This window comes from Branchiostoma floridae, chromosome 5, assembly GCF_000003815.2.
Source record: "Branchiostoma floridae strain S238N-H82 chromosome 5, Bfl_VNyyK, whole genome shotgun sequence".
NCBI lineage: Eukaryota > Metazoa > Chordata > Leptocardii > Amphioxiformes > Branchiostomatidae > Branchiostoma > Branchiostoma floridae.
In genome coordinates this window covers 6,225,964-6,245,619 of record NC_049983.1, presented here as the reverse complement: position 1 = coordinate 6,245,619, position 19,656 = coordinate 6,225,964, and the positions used below count along the sequence as shown (strand labels likewise).

Sequence of the window (19,656 nt, the reverse complement as noted above, 5' to 3'; positions counted from 1 at the left end):
CAGACAGACTGCCCTTAAAAACTGAGTAAAAGGGGGGCCTTTACGGAATCAGTCATACATTTATATTACCTGGCCATGAAGATTGCAGGGTGTGCGGTAACCACCGGGGCATGGCAGACACGACTCTCCATAAAACCCTTCACAACATTCGGGAAGCTGTAAAGAAAACATAAACCCAGATATAGTATTATGTACACACATAAAACATGCATGCGTTGTAAACCAAAAGGGTGACAACGAATGAAGGATAACATACATTAGTAATACAGGATATTTTGCGTTTTAACACCTTTATTACAGCCCAAACAAAACGGTGATTATAACAGGTTTACTACATGTAGGTGGCGGCTGAGAGCACTAAACTGTTGTGATGGGAGAACACTTAATCATTAATGGCCCATCCTTCATTCTAAAGCTGGTATCTCACTAAAGCTGTGGCAAGTTGGTGACATTGCTGCAGCCAGCAATTTGACATAGCGCTCCACGAATTTCATAGATTAAAAAAAAATTTTTCAACGCTTTGCATGTTTTGTCATCTTTTTAGTTACATTTGACATATTTTGAATGATATTTGATGTCACATTTCCACAAAGGGATCCGGTCGAGCAGTTTTGGGGAGCAAAAAAGACGATACAAAAGACAGCAAAAACACAAAGGACCAAAAATAATTCACTAGCATGCCTTGTGCATATCTATTGGCATAAACTTTGATTTCTTTTTTCCGCAAACAAGCCCGGCCAGGCCCCAGGCAGGAAATGTGACATAGGTCTAAGTTAGGATCTGCATGCTTTGGAATTACTGCCAATCCATCTAACAAAAACCAACTTTCATCTTCCACAAAAGGCCACTACAGAACAAAATGATAACCATTTGATATGATTATGCAACCTTTCCATAATAATTGTTTGGGAAGTTATAAATGTGTTTAATATTTAATTGTAGCACCATAGCAAGTGTTACAATTTCTGCAGGAAATGGACCTTGGCCTTTTCAATGGGTGTTGATCATGATTGCTATAAGTATTGGGTCATTGATTATTATGTCTTTACTACTACATTAATTTTATGATTTTGCAGATGAAAACACTGCAAACCTTTGGCTTAAAATCACCATTAACCACTGTCATAATGGTTGAATATCAAATTTTTACTACAGCATTTATGATGCTTGCAAATGAAAATTTCTGGAAAGCATTGCAAGGGCAAATGGCTAAACATTGCAATAAACAAGTCCGTAAAATTTGTGTTGTCCCAAAGGATTATCACCTACCATGACGGTCTGGTTGCACTTGCGGGAACAGCCAGTGTGGGGAAAGCGGATATTCCAGATCAGTGTCCAGAACACACAGCCACGCTCCACTATCTCCTAAAGCAACAAAGTACACATACATGTAAGCATTACACTATGTACATTTATATGCGTCCAATAGTATACATTATTACTTTACCCAAAATGCGTGAAGGATTGTTTTTTGCTTGTCTTTCTATATGCCTATCTTGTTATTTGCAATATCCAAAAAGCAGTCTCTTGTCTGTGGGATTCGAAAGGTCTCCAAGCAGACATTGGTTAAAGGGGTGAAGTTTGAAATCACTTGTAGCTTTTGTCATTAGCATGTAAAACTATATTGGCATCTCATTTTATGTTGACTTCATTAAAAATGGCACAATGATTTCATAATCATCCATGGACTGTTGTACAAAAACTAGACATCCTTAAGGCTTAGGATTGTGAGGCTCATCATTTTCATTTTTGCCAATCTGAGATGTCGATATCATTCTGGCTTCTACCTGTTCATGGCTGTCACAGTTGACATGGTTTCTGCACTGGAGCTAATTCGCTACATCCTTCCAATTGATCATCTATACTTTGTTGCCAAAGCAGTAACATAACCATACGTGTGGGCAGCCTTCACCACCACATTTTTATCACCAGGTTCCAACAATTTAAATTGACACCTTTATTTGTGCTAAATCTTTTCAGTTCTCCAGCTCTTGCATATATACATGTCATATACCTGTACATGCTTTAAAAATGGTCTTGAGCAAATATTAACTTGACAGCATTAATGTAGTCCTGTAGATAAATGCTTATGTGGACTTGATTAACATAAAGAATACCATTCTACAATATGGACTACATGAATAATCCCTGCAAAGACCCCTTGACCACTCTGCCAGTGGTATGTACATGTACTTCATGTAAATTCAGCTTGTCTAAAGTTCACAAAAAGTGCATGCCTTGCACATCCAGGTTTTATGACCTACATAACAACACCGTTTGTCAAATGGCACCACAGCCAGTAATGACTCCCTCCAGACGAATGGTCTATGGTCCATAGCTAAGTGTCACCAGTGTGACTACTTCCCCAGAGGCAGAACCATTTTGCTTCTGCCTTGGTCAGCATTTTCTGACTGTTGGGGCTACAGGATGATTGAACAGCTTTAAATCTTGATGGCTTCTTGCTACACAAACCAGTACATTCAAACAGTCTGATGCAGAAATTCATTCTACGATTTGGCTGAATCGGTCCCTTGACAAATGTTGACTACATTGTGTATTTGTCAACATTCAGTTCTTTACACTTCACATCAGCCATAACATCTTACCCTTTTCTGACTACTAGTACTAGATGCATTCTTAAACAGCCTGTAAACTGTAAACGACTTCTTGCATCACAAGCCAGTGCAAACAGACATACCTGTACAAGTAGGAGGAATCATGCAAAATCTTTTGATTCAGGCTGAAACAACCCTTTTTTGAAAATCTGAAATCACTTCAGAATCTATGTCTATGAACAACTCTAACACGTATAAACTACTCATACATACATAAAGACGTACACTTATTTGTTGCTTTACCCCAAATTCCTTTACGCAGTCACAAAACAGCACTAATCTTGTAAAGGAAGTGCAAAAAAAATATATTGAGTGGTAGTTCACTGGCATTTCAATGGCATCACATACTGCACCATATCTTAAACATCAACTTCTTTTCCTATTGACTATCTGCTGTGAAGCAGTTCAGGACTTATACAAAGCAGCCCTCTTAATATTCCATCTGCTTTGGACGGCAGGCAAGCCACCGTATCAGGAGGGCCATAACCACGCAACCGTACGATGGTAACCCGTCCCATGGGAGCACATTCACACGCCATACTCGGTAATGACGGCCCCTCGGATCATTCCGCTCAATGGGCATGATACAGGCCTCCCAATGAGAACATGCTCTATTTTCTACACATATTGAATAACCACCTCATGGAATGACAGGCGGAGGAAGGAATGAGCCGATAACGTGACAGAGTGGACACAGAAAACCTTTGACTTGACACGAGCCGAGGCACACGATAGGTGAAAATGTAGCTATTCGTAGGCTCAGTCAATGGTACCCAAAGCCTCCAGTTAATATGCTAGTGTCACATTTCCAACCCTGCCCTTGGACAGGCAGTTTGAGGGAACGTCAAGTGCATAAAAGACTACAAGGCACAGAAAACGAAAGAAAAGCAAGTCATGAGAATTTGTTGGTGTATACTTTTACTTCATTCCTGCAGACAGCCCAATCGGTACTTGGTTTCAAAATGTGACTCTGTTTCAAAATGTGACTAATGAAACCAATAATAATTATATTTCAGCCATACCATAGGTATGGTGAAATATATTGTATTCGTAATGTTTCTTTCTTTCTTTCTTTCTTTCTTTCTTTCTCCTGTCAAATCTTCAGAACACGGTATCTCCCTTGTTCCTCAACCGAATGACTTGTAATTTGGCACAAGGGTAGAGTGGGCCAATACCCTCGGACGTTTTTTTCATTTTTTCCATATCTGTCTCTTAAATGATTTTATTAAGGTTTTTTGGTCATCTTAAGACCAAAACTGTATATTTGGGCCCCCTGTACCCTGGTATTATAACCGAATGAGCTGAAATTTGGTACAGATGTGCCTTGATAAGTCCCCCATATAGATTCAATATCAGTTTTTGTGTACAGTATAACGAAATACTTATTTTTGCGATTTTTTGGTCATTTTTTTACCAAAAAAGGACACTTTTGGCTCCTGTACCTTGGTTTTAGAACCGGATGACCTGAAATTTAGGATAGGAGTGCCCTAGACATATGCGCACATGGATTCAATAACACTTGAGGCATACGTTACAATAAAATGCTCAATTTTGCGATTATTTGGCCATTTTATGACCAAAAAGTACACTTTTGGCTCTTGTGCTCTGGTTTTAAAACCAAATGACCTAAATTTTGGTAAAAGGGTGCACTAGATATTTATTCAAATGACACATGTATAATTTTTGTCATAGACTACGTCAAAATGATATATTTGGGGATTTTTTTGTCATTTTCCAATAGCCAGAGGGGTCCCCAGCTGCAGATTGCACCTACTAGTCCATGGGCCAGCACCCCAAATTTCACATATCGGTACCCTCCGGGGTGGCAAATTCTCCTTGTTATTTTTGAATAGTAGAAGGCCTGTGGCATATATTTTGACGTGATAGCCATTCTGGTATGGTAGCTTTTTACCGGCTATCACCCTTCAAACCTATCACCACCTAAATGATCTGGAAATTTCGTGTCTTCAATAAGGGGGAGGGGCAAAAAATTAAACATCAATATTTTTCCACGAAAATTACACAGGCTGGTAGAACCTGCTAAGAGGATCATAAAAATATCAATTGATTTTTGATATTGTGATTCAACACGAAATTATGACTGCCTAAAATCATATTTTTTGGTGATTTTCTGGTGAAAAATATATACTTTACTTTCCAATATCGTTCATTTATTCACATTACCTATGGGGCCTTGCCTGATGAGTTAGACTTACCGTACCTATCCTTCTCTGCATATTAAGCTTTAAATGATCGAAATCCATCAATGAAATCCGGAGATATGAATGTGTGAAGAATGACACATCTGCCAGCTTATAGTGACAATATCGTTGCTAAGGCCGTTGCTAAGGCTGTTGTTAAGGAGGTTTCAGATCGTACTCCACAACAAAACTGATGCAAAGAACTTACTTTTCTGTAGTATTTTACTCTGATTACATCAGTAGAAGTACAAGGAATCGTGTTAAAATGTTTAACATGTAACAGATGCAGAAATGTGCTTTTTTTTTACGTCATTTCTTTCAGAATCGTTAGCAAAACTGTTGCTAAGGCCGTTGCTAAGGGTGTACTCAGTCATGTTTCAAGCCAAAACAGCAGAGAGTCAAGTTCTCTGACGCGTGATTTTGCTCCTGTCATCTCGTAAATCATACTTAACTGTGAAAAATATCATAATTGATTGGAAATTTTAATTTGGGCTCTACATGGGGGTTATAAGGATACCTGATAATGAATTACCTTGATTTCACACATTTTTTTACAAATCTTTTGCTCTTTTTCGTCATTTAGTAGATACCTTACTAAAATTCACAGCGTATATCTAGTATGTCGTACACAATGAAAAAGGCTCTGCATGGGGGTTACCGGGGCACCACATATGTGACACAGGATATGTGGATGCAGGGCTGCGTCATGCATATTAAAAATTTATCTAGAAACAAGACCATAACAAAAGGTCAAGAACAAGGTTACTCTGGGATGAATACGTCAAGTATATTGTACTTTTCTTGATCAATGATGGTATACATTATAAAGGAAGTTGTATCGACATATATAGGCATATCTAGACATGTCTATATAACCTCATTGACTATATATCAGGTGCAGTGCAGGTTTGCTGCGTTGGACAAACTGCAACACACTTAGTCTAATGGTGTGTTATCATGCCTAACCATTCATTTGTTAACATAAGGGCAAACCAAAAACAAAGTCTATAACAAAATTTTATATATGGAGACCCGTTAGAATGGAGCATTGTAATATCTGGTGTAAAACGTAGCTAACTGAAGATTCTGGCAGGCTTGTAAAACTTGACACACTGGATACAAAACTACCGATGCCTTTTTCTACACTGTTGTAAAGATTACAAAACTTACAACCTACAAGTTTCCACATGTGCATGTGCCTAGAACTAGGATGGTCTCCAATGCCTAAGGGAATTTTCTTTGTCATTGAGCCTGTAGGCTCGTTCTCATTTAAATGTCGAAATGCTGTCGCCTGACTTCACGCCTTGATATGGAGCAAATTATAGACAACATCACTGGTTCCTTCACTTTTCCACAACCCCTGTAATGTTTTACAAATGATGCACAACAACATTCGTATTGGTTGATGGCTTAGAAGATTATTATAGCCACGGGTGGGATTTCACCCCCTGAAATATGGCTGTCGCCTGAGAAGAAACGAAGAATTCAAATAGTAGCCAAAAATGTAACAATTCAGTTCCCAGAATGATTGTTCGGTAGGTGAAACCAACTACCCAGGCCCTCTGACCGATCACGTCAGATCGCTCCTGTCACTGATCTTGGAGGCTGTGTGAGGTGGTTCATGCCTGTCGCCAGATTCTGTAACAAACGTTACCACCACGAGTACGATGGTTGCCACGGTTATATTATCCACGTATAAGACTAGAAATGATCGTTTTTGTGACGCTGTACAGTTTTTCTGGATTTTTAAAGAAACAAGAAAGGGTTGTTGACTGTCATTTGTATCCCACCTTGCTTAACAAAATGTTGTACAGAAATGACTGTAACAAACGTTACCATTGTTCGATGCTGTCTAAGCTTTCTTTTTGACCAGGTGTAAAAAAGCTGCCCACTTTTTAAATGTTCCTCTGAGGGACGTTCACTTATACCTAAATGGTGTAGTCAATAAGGTGAGTCCTTTCGAAGAAAACAGGGTAAAGTCTACTGTTGTAACAAACGTTACCGGTAACGTTTGTTACATGCCCTGTAATGCATTACCAATGGGGCCGAAAATAATAAGTTCAACTTGCCATTTTTGGCTATGGTTAAAGGAGGAATTTTCCTAGACAACCACGTAGTTTTCACTGAAAATAAAGCCGATTTATTTTTCGACCAAAAAATGCCATATTCGATATTTCAATGAGAACGAGTGTGTAACGGGCATATGAAAATGGTCTGATATACGTTTTAGTTGCCTTTAATAGCTTTGAGGCCCTAAAGGTTTTTGCCAGTTCGCAAAAATTGAAGTCTTCAAACATTACAACAAGATGACTGTAGTCAATATGTTAGTGTATACTTTTTTACAGTGCCTGCCATGCAAGAACATAACGTCCTTGGTCGGAAAGAACTGACATTTTGAATCAAGTGTGGAAGTCACAAGTCAGATTTCCTCTGGTTTAACGTTGGGCATGTCTGAGATACTGGTCAGAGGGAACGATCATACATACATTAGATATTTCGTACAATGTAAGAAAATGGGCATGTCTCCTGTCAGAAAGGAGGTGATGTGACTTGTGTGTTACCGACCGGTGTTGCGATTGTCCTAATGTTGGAAGGTCATTAGTCTGTGGCACTGTGGTAAAGGTCACCACTTCTCTGATCCCAACACCAAAGGCTTTTTAGTTCCATGATTTGGCATCTTCCTATTTTTGTCTTGCATTACCTGCTTGTTTTGTCTGTTGGGCTATTCTACAGCCCTTATGCCTCCATATGACTGTATGCCTTCAATGGTTTAGACTCCATGTTTTTCATAACATACTGTCTTATGTGAGTCTTCATTGATGCTATCAATTTTGCAGCAGTTGGAACACTACTTTTCCCCACCTACTCGCATGAGCTTTTGCATTTATTTCTTGATACAGCAGAAGCCGCTTAATTGCACATCCCATTTGCCAGCATATTTTGTGCAATTATTCGCATGGTGCAATAATGCGAAGTTATCTAGCCGGACTGCAAATTTAAAGGTTTGGGATTTGGGCTTTCCGTGCAATTAACTAGAACTATTCAACACTATCGGTAAATAAAGTCGACGCTTGTGTTCCTTTGTGACAATGCCCTTCTTCTCAAACATCTTGTACGTAGATAATAAACATCTTTTGTACTTTTATAAAGGCTACAGTAGAAGCCAGTTAATCGTACAATGTATTACCGCACACTTCTGTTAATTGCACGGAATCCCAAAATCCCGAACTGATATGGTCCAGCTGGATAACTTCGCATCATTGCACCACACGGTTAATTGGCAAATGGGGTGTGCAATTAAGCGGCTTCTACTGTATTTGACAGTCCTTGCTTGATTTCCAATGATGTATTTGCATCTGTAAGTAGCAACGACTATAGCTGCAGTACAGTGCACCAGTCAGAATTGCCCTGAGGATTGTGACAGACGATCACCGAAACGGGGTGAAAATAAAACAAGGGTTGTGAAATAAAAGATCTGTATCTTATATGTCCATACAGAGCCCTTCTCATTATTGTGACCATATTAAGTTTACACGATGGTTTATGTGTGGCTTTCACTGCTATACCAAAAGTCTCCATAACTTACCTCCTCTCAGTACCCGATTTATCATGGTCCCAACCCCCCCCCCCCCAAAAAGCCGCCAATACCCTGATCTGGCTCGTCTTCTATGTGGCCCAATAAAACAAGTAATATTTCTTCATTAAGTAGATTTTCCTTTTTCCATCAACAATAATACATACACCAGGTGCATTACCTTCAATGTAAAGAGGCAGCATGGGAGGTATTACGCCATAGAAATGACTAAAATTCTGAGAGATTAAAACTCTGCTTTTAGTCAACCAGGTAACCCCCTATTACATCCTCTCAAATTCAATCAAATCCTCTTTATCCTCACCTGTTGGACTGTAAAAGAAAGGATCCCATTTCCTATGTGGAAATACAAAACTTCTTCACATCTTCATTTATTATATTAATTTAGATCTATGAGGGTAGCCATCGTAATTTCAGTAATTTTCGGCAATAAATTGTTTGATTTTTAAGGGCCTCTTAGGGCGGCCCAGGCCTCAATAACGGAAACACTCGAGGGTTTATCATATGGCTGTTCATAGGTCCACATACCTATCACAAAGGATTACTCAATTTGGCCGACTTCGATCTTCTGACCTCAGCATAGTATGCCTGGTTTCTCATACAATCATATTTTTGAAGGTGCTCATATGTACAAATTAAAGTGAAAAAGACTGTCACAATTCTATCATGATAAGAGTAGCAAAATTATGTGTCAAAGAACTTGATCAAGAAAAGTACAATATACTTGTGTTCATCCCAGAGTAGCCTTGTTCTTGACCTTTTTTTGTGGTCTTGTTTCTAGATAAATTTTCAATATGCATGACACAGTCCTGCAGCTACGTATCCTGTGTATTAAAGGGGCATTCCACTTCACACGGGAGTGTTATTTTCCGATAGATATTAATTTTAGGAAGTAATAAATGCATACGTCTTCACATTATATGATCAAGTACCCAGTTGCTGCACGTGCCTCAAAAGCATTCAGTCTTCTACCAAACTCCCCAAGTACCCTCTAATTGAATTAATCCTATGGCTGAATACAATGCAAAACTTTTAGGTGAGGTTACAAAACTAATTTCAGGATCGCAAAGAAATCTCGTCTTGTTATGTGTCCTTTGCTATATTATGAGCAATTTGCCTTCTCGGTGTGCTTAGCTATCCTCATTTATTCCGAAAATATACACGATAAACAAAGTGTCTATGCGTATAGGGAATGCATGTGTAGGGTCTGCATGGGTTTACTGAGTGTCATATTGTTTTCCAAAACACATATCGCGCAATTCATCCCAAGGTGAATTCCACAAAATTCGGCTGATTATACTATTCATTGACACATTATCTATTGGAAAACACCACCCCCTTTTGGAGTGGAATGCCCCTTTAAACGGTGTCACATATGTGGTGCCCCGGTAACCCCCATGCAGAGCCTTTTTCATTGTGTACGACATACTAGATATACGCTGTGAATTTTAGTAAGGTATCTACCAAATGACGAAAAAGAGAAAAACATTTGTAAAAAAATGTGTGAAATCAAGGTTATTCATTATCAGGTATCCTTATAACCCCCATGTAGAGCCCAAATTAAAATTTCCAATCAATTATGATATTTTTCACAGTTAAGTATGATTTACGAGATGACAGGAGCAAAATCACGCGTCAGAGAACTTGACTCTCTGCTGTTTTGGCTTGAAACATGACTGAGTACACCCTTAGCAACGGCCTTAGCAACAGTTTTGCTAACGATTCTGAAAGAAATGACGTAAAAAAACACATTTCTGCATCTGTTACATGTTAAACATTTTAACACGATTCCTTGTACTTCTACTGATGTAATCAGAGTAAAATACTACAGAAAAGTAAGTTCTTTGCATCAGTTTTGTTGTGGAGTACGATCTGAAACCTCCTTAACAACAGCCTTAGCAACGGCCTTAGCAACGATATTGTCACTATAAGCTGGCAGATGTGTCATTCTTCACACATTCATATCTCCGGATTTCATTGATGGATTTCGATCATTTAAAGCTTAATATGCAGAGAAGGATAGGTACGGTAAGTCTAACTCATCAGGCAAGGCCCCATAGGTAATGTGAATAAATGAACGATATTGGAAAGTAAAGTATATATTTTTCACCAGAAAATCACCAAAAAATATGATTTTAGGCAGTCATAATTTCGTGTTGAATCACAATATCAAAAATCAATTGATATTTTTATGATCCTCTTAGCAGGTTCTACCAGCCTGTGTAATTTTCGTGGAAAAATATTGATGTTTAATTTTTTGCCCCTCCCCCTTATTGAAGACATGAAATTTCCAGATCATTTAGGTGGTGATAGGTTTGAAGGGTGATAGCCGGTAGAAAGCTACCATACCAGAATGGCTATCACGTCAAAATATATGCCACAGGCCTTCTACTATTCAAAAATAACAAGGAGAATTTGCCACCTCGGAGGTACCGATTTTTCCTCTGGCCCATGGACTATACTGGCATATATGTCTATTTAATTAGATAGGTAACCAATCACTTAGCCTGAATCTATATCTTAAAGAGGGGGGGTGGCAGCCAATCAGCGAGCCCGGTGTTATCTGGAAGAGTCCATTCTTACACGGAGGGGTTCATTTTTTTTTTAAATTCATCATTGGACTGGTGAAGTCCAGTGGATGCATTTTTGGACAGGTCTATTTTGCAATTTTACAGAATGTGTGCTGGAAGAGTCTATTCTCGCACGGAGGGGGGATTTTTCAAAATTCATATTTAGGACTTTGGTGACTTCTAGTTTGTCAAAGTCTTTCAGTAGGGTTATTTTTGGACTGGTCTAATTTGCAATTTTACATGGGTGTTCTGGAAGAGTCCATTCTTGCATAGTGGGGGTTCTTTTAAAAATCCATTTTTTGGACTTCAGTGATTATGTCAAAGTCCTATTTTAGCGGATGTATTTTTGGACTGCTCTACTTTACATGGAAGAGTCCATTTTTTGCACACAGAAGGGGGATTTTTTCAAATTCAGTTTTGAACGGGTGATGATTCAAAATTCAATTTTAGTGGAAGTGTTTTTAGACTGGTCTACTATACCTTTTTATGCACTGGGACCTTTTTTGCTAAATTCAATTTTGGATTTGGTTTCTTATTCAAAAGGCCAAGGTTTCAGTGGGAGTATTTCTGTACTGGTCTATTGTGCAAATTTACATAGGGTGCACTGGAGTCCATTCTTGAACGGGGGAATTTTGTAAGACTCATTTTTGGGTTAAACCGTCATTAGTAAAAGTGATTTTTCAAATGGGTGATTTTGAAATAGCCTATTGTTGCATGGGGAGGGAGATGGCTGAAATATGCTGTATTTGCTCTCAAGCAAATGTCGGCCTTTCTAGTGAATTATGAAATCAAAAATTTTCATCACAGAACTATGTACAAATGCATCTGTATCTCTAGGTGGTAGGGATTTGTACGATAATGTAAAATATGCCTGATGTCTAAAAGTTACGAGCTGATATTAGAACACATGAACCGGTAGTATACTTTTATGTAGAGGTCTTAATGCGCCATGTCTTTTTATGTTCATTGGCTTGATAGATCCATCCACATAGGTTTAGCCTGGGTACCATTCTCCGCGGTCGGCTTTGGGGAGCTTTACCCGGCACCGGCCTGCTTCTGTCAGCCTGTCTGATTAGCTGCCCTTTGAGATTTCGCCTATAGAGCTTGTAGCCGGCCTTTTGAGTTTACCCCTCCCGCGGGTGCGGGGGGCGCGACTAAATTAATCTAACCCCGTAAGAACTCCCCCGGCCTGTACCAATCAACTGTACGGGCGGTCACCCCTACACCGCCGAGCGCCTCGATGGTATGGTTCCCAGGCTACATAGGTTCAACAGAACATACATATCTGACTGTACCCCGACAGCAAAACTCCTGAGAAAACTAAAACAACGAAAACCCTGACACATTATCGATAGAATCCTGACACAATATCAATAGAGGTCGAGCTGGATGAAAACGTCTTTCCAACCAGCAGAACTCATATCCTGAATATTACTTTTTACAGCAGTTGCCCCGCAGTTACTTATCTCAAGCATTTCCAATAAAACTGTCGCCCGAGGCTGGAGCAACGACCTTGTTGCAATATACACCCCCAGAACGGAGAATCCATAAACATGCCGCGGGGGAAGAGTCTCCCATTTGTCTCGGCTAATGCTTGCAGTGAACAGGGGGGAATAGTCTTAGAATTCATACCTACCTCCAAGGAACCTTATCTTTTTTTAAAAATCACCATATGCTTGCAACAGAGAATACAATGTCTATCAAACAACACAACCACAGAACTCACTTTGATCCAAATTTACTTTCAAACTAGACAAACCATGGATGTTTCATAACGTCCTTGGACAAACCAAGGGCAAACTCCATAAAAAAGGATTTAGCTAAGCTACAGCAGTACATGTATATGGAACCATCTACCAGTAGCATTGCAGACCACCCAATATTTAAGATGGTTTTAAACTGGACTCAGCCAACCATTCTCTCAATTGAATTGAATTATTGACCTTGACTTAAGTACTGCACCAACAATATTTTCACAACAATTTGTACTTGGACTGATTTTTATGCTATGGTAATAGTGTGATTATTGATGTAAATATTTGATGATCATACTGTATCTTATTGTTGTTCGTAAGAACTGTCTCTCAAGAAGTCTAGAAATATTATTTGGTGTACCCTCAGGCACATTACTAATGGATTTTCTTATTGAAGACCCAAAGTCTCTGTTATGACTGGATATTCTTGTAATATGAAGCATTTCTAAGTCTTACATGCTAATTAAGACCCAAATGTGTTTGGCTTTTTTTTTAACCCTCTTGGATTTTTACAGCAATCTTCATGAAAGCTTTGTCAAAGGCAACATTCCAGCAGAGCACATTTCTGGTCTAGAAAGACAGGAAAGTTCATGACAGTTCGTCTTAAAACATATTCAGTACTTCACAGAACTTGGACAGACTCTTCTTTTCTTCTAAAGTTATCTTTTGCATCTTTCTCAGTCACAGCTCTTTGCATCTAAAATGTCCCTAAAGTCTTCTTCAGGCTTCACTGAAATGGGCCACCACAACATGCTTGGGTAATCAAACTAAGACTTACTCATTACGACACATATACATGACTGTACAACAACCAGTTATCTAGAGTCACAAAAAAAGTCATAAAAGATAAATATTTGAGAGATTGCTATCTACTACACTGGCTAGTGTGTGGCATGCAAATTTTCTGTCCTTGAAACCCTTATCAGATTGAAAGGATTTGAAAGCTAATTGCAAGTTTTCCCCTATGATTTCCAAAACGGGGTAATAACAACTCTCCTAGATCCTCAGAGCCTACACTTTCTTCTGGTCGATCTTTCCTTGATAGCGATCTCAGGCTGACATTTTTCATGGCAGCATTTGAAATTGCAAAAAAAGGTTTACCCTAAACCTTGGTTGACAGGGAAAATATCAACTTTCCTAGATCCTGAGAGCCTACACTTCCTTCTGGTCGATCTTTCCTTGATATGCGATCTTAGGCTGACATCTTCCACGACAACATTTGAAATTGCAAAATGAGTGTACCCTAATCCTTGGTTGACTAAGACTCACTCATGTGCTTGAGAGTTATCTAGAGTTACCTGTTATCTAGAGACACGAAAAAGTCATAAACGATGAATATTTGAGCTATAGATCAATATCAACTGCCCTGGATTTAGCATGTGGTTTGTGGATTTCCTGCCCTCGAAACCCTTATGAGATTGAAAGGATTTGGAAGCTAAGATGCATGTGTTCCCTTATGATTTTCAAAATGGGGTAATACAACTTTTGATGCTTTGATGCAACTTTCCCAATCTTGAGAGCCTACACTTCCATCTGGTCAATCTTTCTTTGATAGCAATCTCAGGCTGACATCTTCCATGACAGCATTTGAAATTGCATAAAGAGTATACCCTCATCCTTGGTTGACAGGGATAATAGCAACTTTCCTAGATCCTGAGACACTTCCATCTGGTCAATCTTTCCTTGATAACGATCTTGGGCATCTTCCATGACAACATTTGAAATTGCAAAAAGAGTGTACCCTAATCCTAGGTTGACAGGGAAAAGCCTTTACTACCAACTAATGCATAAAGAAAAGGACTTGAGGTGTTTGGAGACGACTCACCAGTGGTTCTGCACCCTCAGGACATCCGTTCAGGTCAATCTGACTACAGCTGCTGCAGCTGCCCTGTGGGGGTTATATAGAAATAAATCACTGTGACACACATAAACTAGACTTTATGACTTAGATAAACATGTTGGAACAAATGCAACTTTGTTCTTTAACAAGGGAAATAGCAAAAGTCTGATGGAGCTGAGAGAGGAATGGTGTACTGTAAATGAAGAAAGGTTTGAAGAAATGAAGAAAAGTTTTGTATTTGCGTTTTTCGCAAAACCACTTCACTGCGACTCAAACCACCGCAAACATTTTTCCATTACAGAATGTGACTACATTGTATGGCATTACTGCAGACTCAAAACCATTGCAAACACGTGACACCGCTTCACCGTGAACTCAAACCACCGCGAACATTATTCAATTACAGTATGTGACTACAGTGTATGGCACTACAGCAGACTCAAAACCACAACAAACAACTCCATTTTCCGAATCTACCGCAAAACCAAATCCCCGGTAACTCAAAATGCATTTACACTATTGGAATCAAGCAGGCTTCCCGAGAGGGTACAAAATGTATCTGATGATGTCCTCAACTGACTGACAACGCAACAGTTAGTACATGTATACTAATGCCACATCATTCAGATGTGAAAATACAATGAAGGCATTATACTTTAGTTGCTTGTGGCAGTGTGCATCAAATCAAGCCAAGAATCTTTTGCGGCTGTCTCGGTGCTGCTGTCCTTGGTGCTGAATATGCCTTCCAGAAACAGAATCATGCTTAATCTACTTTTTACAGCCTTGAACTATGGCAGAAACTTTTTAATTGTTGATACTATATAATGATGCATGGAATAAAGGGTTTGAAATGAATAGAATAGAATTTAATGCACGACAATTTGTCTTCTTACTCACTGCCACTACGTCATAGGACATGACATCACAGCGATGGTTGAAGAGGGGCTTGATGGCGTCGGGTATGAGGACTTTGTCAATGCTGTGGATATAACCGTTGCTGGCCTTTATGTCTGTCTGGTACACACGGGCACTGCCGTCAAGCTTGATTGCACCCTGAAACACACAGGAGAAATCCTTGTTATATGTTGGAGGTACCAATCTATGTCAAAATTGTAATGTAACATCATAGACAATACAAATGCATGTACATACACGACAGTACAGCTATAAAGACAATATAAATCCTTGAATTGTCAATATACATGTATACGTAGCTATCCAGTCTATGGTATTCTTATTGGCTAATTGTATGTAGGCTAGCGTCTATATACTTAGATAACAATAAAGGCAGTGCTGCCTGTATAAAATGAATTGTAAGCAATGAATTGTCTCCAAGCCTCTTTTTTATGATGCCCCTTTTCAAGTCCAGTACCGGTAATATAACGTTATGTGACTCAATCTACATTGTACAAGAATATTGTGCTATTGTCCTGGCTAAGGACCTCCAACCACAAAATTCATAGCTAGTTATTTGAAAAACCCCACAAACACACACAGAAAAGGTCATTTTTGAAAATGTATCAGACAGCGTGTAACTTTTACCTGTCTGACACATTTCCTGCTCTATCTAGATAACATGTTTGGCTATGCAATCTATAATAAAGGACCAGATCCATAGCTTAAACTTTGCAAACTCTGTAAGGACTTCCAACCACACAATTCACAGGTAATTGCACCAGAAACACACACGGCAGCGACATTAACCCCGCTAACAGGGCAGGCCGCGGCACGGCCATGAATACCAATCTCCCTAATGTCGCTGATTAGGCCCTCCGCACGGAAGTCCCGTCACTGCCCGTTCCAACTGCCTGTTACGGCCTCGCTTGGTTACGCCCGACTCATCTTACTTATTACACTTTCCCCTCGGTATATATATGATGACATTAAGGGACCTTCGACATTCGCGATGGGGAGGGAGGTTGAATGAGAAGCATTAATCCTGCGTTATTAGAGCAATATCCACCACCCATGCCGAGTTGATGGGGTAATAGCTTGCTAATGCAAAGCTCAGGACGGCACAGTTTGTGGACAAGTAACCTCTTCTTGGGGATAGGGTCGTTCAGCACGAGCAACTTTATCCGTAAATTGTTGCGTTTACGGCCCGTGTCTTCACATAAAAGTTAGTGGATTAAAGCAGCACACATAAGAAATAACTGTGAAAAATCAGATACTGGCAATGTTATACTGTACTTTATGTGATCATTTTATATTTTATTAGAGCAATGATTGCTTTTACAGTTTTGCCCATGAAAGCATCAGAACACATTGAGAGCTACAGCCTAATCATAAGGTGACTGGTCTATTTACATGCACCACTGCAGAGTTTAACAAGTTTTATAAAATTCACTTGTCCTATCGAGCAAGTAAATACAAATTTTACATGCCAGAACTCACTTTTCATTCGCACAAAATTTGACTGATATCTTTCAATGTATTTTCACTTCCTGCTACGGAATTCTTTCATTTATTATTGGCTCAATTTTTCTGTGTTGACCAATGTTTGATGCCATAACTTTGAAAAGTAATAAGAAATAGTACATCAAAATCTCAGTCATGGAAAAATCTTACTTGCCCGATCGTGGAGTAGGAGTTGTGCTTGCCCGAACGGGACTTTCACTTGCTATGGACAATCAGGCTAGTGGACCAATTTATTTCCTTGCCTCTCAGATATTTTCAAGTTAAAGCTTAACCAACAACAAGACAACATGAAACTAGAGGTCGAGGAAAAAACTAAATCTGACTTAAGTATACTTAATGTGCCTGAAACTATGCGTATCGGTTTTTATGATGTACTTTCTAGTCTAGGATTATATTTCCAATACAAGAGCAGACAAATTACGAGTGTGGCCTTACAACGTAATAGCTTCTTTTGCTACATGTAAGTTACCTGGTTATCAATAGACTAATAGATACATTAATGATTTCACATATGACTAGACCTCATGAGAGGTGTGAAATCCTGTCATAGGACTTTTAAGATTGTTTTGAGTGATAGAAAGTTCTTAAAAAATACAACAAACTCACCTGGCCAGTAACCGAGACAGTGATGGCCATGTTCTCCAGAGTGGTGAATCTTGGCATGAAGATCAAGTCCTGAACTTCAATCTGCCAGAAAAAACAAAACACAAATCAATCATACACACTATGCTTATGGCAAAAAGTCACCAAATGATGATGCATTTGCTTGCACAACCGTATGGCAAAGAGAGACTTCTTTTTCATAATGATGTTTGGGTGGAGGACTTATATATAATAATATAACTTCTACTCAATTTTTTCTACAATGCTGTGATTTTAGTCAGAGTTCCTGTTTGAATAACAAAGATCCAGCCTTGCATTTCTTTCTATCTAATAGTATAATTCATTTGTTGTAAGTTATAATTCCAATTATTTAGAAAAAAATGACAAATTACATAAAATGAGGTTTCATAATTACTATCATTAATCACTTTCGTATGGCATGGCGGATAACTGTCTGCTTATCCTATGCATGTGAATGTAACAAATGCATGTACATGAAAGAGAGGGCAAATGTTGCATTATCTTTATTATATCATAACTATGCAAAATGATTATCCTGATTATCACATTGATTGCATGCATCGCTCTGCAATCAAGTTATAAGTTAAAACCTACAGGCAACCATGATGGCAATTTGTTATATTGTCACACTGCAATGACAAGCAATTAATAACGTAACAATCATATTACAGTGACACCATTTGCATTTATATTCTCATTCATCACATTTACACTAGGATTTCATTTCAATTCTTGTGACAAATGATTCTTCCATATGTTAATTTGTCTTTATAAATGATCTTGTTGAGCTTCATTTGTTTTTTTGTCTGTGTGTTTTTAGTAATAAGGGGTACACAAATTTAATTTTTGGTTCTCAGACTTCACAAAATGAGGAAAGAGGAAAGTCTCTCTTTACTGTGAATATATATTTAGGATTGATTCAAGTTTTTCTACTCTTGTTAAAACACTATAACAAAAATGTCGCAGAAGACTAACAAAATTTGTGTGGTGTAACTAACACAGTTAATATTTTTGAACACCCTGGTAAGTGTTTGCGCTAATACATGTGCAACGACCTGCATTCCGGCCTGCCCAACTTTGCTCAGGGCCTGTTATAGGCAGGAACAGCAGAGTTTGCCTTACACAGACAAGTTAATGTAACTTTAAGCTATCCCTAAGTTTGTAGACTTTATTTTCTGTCTCTTATCCTTAAACTGTAGTAACCCCTGCATGCATGAAGTCATCAGCTGTTGTCACAACCATCCCAAAAGTTCAAAGTGTCCGCGGGTACGTCAGAGGAAATTGGGTTCTCAAAATTAAAGGCCACCAGCCTTTCCTCCGGAGTTCTCTCATACATCTATCTTTCTGCACAGCTGACGGCATTATCACACTATCAATCGCTGCGAACATGAAGACGAATGCCCTGTCATAGCCTTGTCGGTTACTCTCCTTCCGAGGGAAAATTGCCAATACCACACTTCCATAGTCATAGAGAGGGGTGAGAATCTTAAACAGGGATCGGATTAGGCAATCGATAGGGCGGCATCTCCTTGACACTGGCTTTGACCCGGAATACAATTACATCGGAATATGACCAACTGGACACTTTACTATTCATGGAAGGGTAGTGATTCTTTCCCTGCATTCTCTAATCATTAAATGTCATTTTATATGATTGTAGGATTCGTTCTGACCATTATAAGTTCTGAAGAGTAATTATCTGCACTGTCACAATGAAGTTTGAAAAATAGATGAAAAGGGCTTGTATGAGTTTTAATATTCAAAACATGATATGGGCCATCAGTATTGTAACTCAAAAGCTCCCAATGAATTTGGTTCCAAATAGAGAAATATTGAAGAGTGCGTGTGGTGAGGTATAAAGAAATACACTTGAATTTTTATTATATATGGCAATCGAAGTACATGTATGCGTTAAAGCATTGGACTTACCTGATTGTTGACAATGATGTGGTTCTTTAGAATGGCCTTAAGCTTTGGCTTTCCCTGAAGAAAAAAAAAAAAAAAAATCAGGAATTTGTCAACAATAGCAGCATTTTCCAAAG

At 38.8% G+C, this 19,656-nt stretch overlaps 1 protein-coding gene and 1 long non-coding RNA gene across 5 annotated transcripts in view; one reads left to right on the top strand and one right to left on the bottom strand.

Annotated features, from left to right (window-relative positions):
• LOC118415423 (stabilin-2-like) overlaps positions 1-19,656 on the bottom strand; it is a 174,457-nt gene that overhangs the window by 41,872 nt on the left and 112,929 nt on the right. For both annotated transcript variants that reach the window (XM_035820033.1, XM_035820034.1), the window contains exons 14-19: positions 19,544-19,597; positions 17,597-17,677; positions 15,470-15,625; positions 14,558-14,620; positions 1,270-1,365; positions 70-156 (exon numbers count right to left, since the gene is read on the bottom strand). In XM_035820033.1, the coding sequence (XP_035675926.1) occupies positions 70-156; positions 1,270-1,365; positions 14,558-14,620; positions 15,470-15,625; positions 17,597-17,677; positions 19,544-19,597 (537 nt within the window). The remainder of the gene's footprint in view (positions 1-69; positions 157-1,269; positions 1,366-14,557; positions 14,621-15,469; positions 15,626-17,596; positions 17,678-19,543; positions 19,598-19,656) is intronic.
• Positions 1-19,656, top strand: part of LOC118415424 — a 128,880-nt gene that overhangs the window by 28,814 nt on the left and 80,410 nt on the right. The window contains exon 1 of one of the 3 annotated variants that reach the window (XR_004831122.1): positions 1,255-1,390. The exons of the other annotated variants lie outside the window; for them this stretch is intronic. This is a non-coding gene — a long non-coding RNA (uncharacterized LOC118415424). Of the gene's footprint in view, positions 1-1,254; positions 1,391-19,656 lie in introns of those variants that run through there. 3 annotated transcript variants of the gene reach the window in all.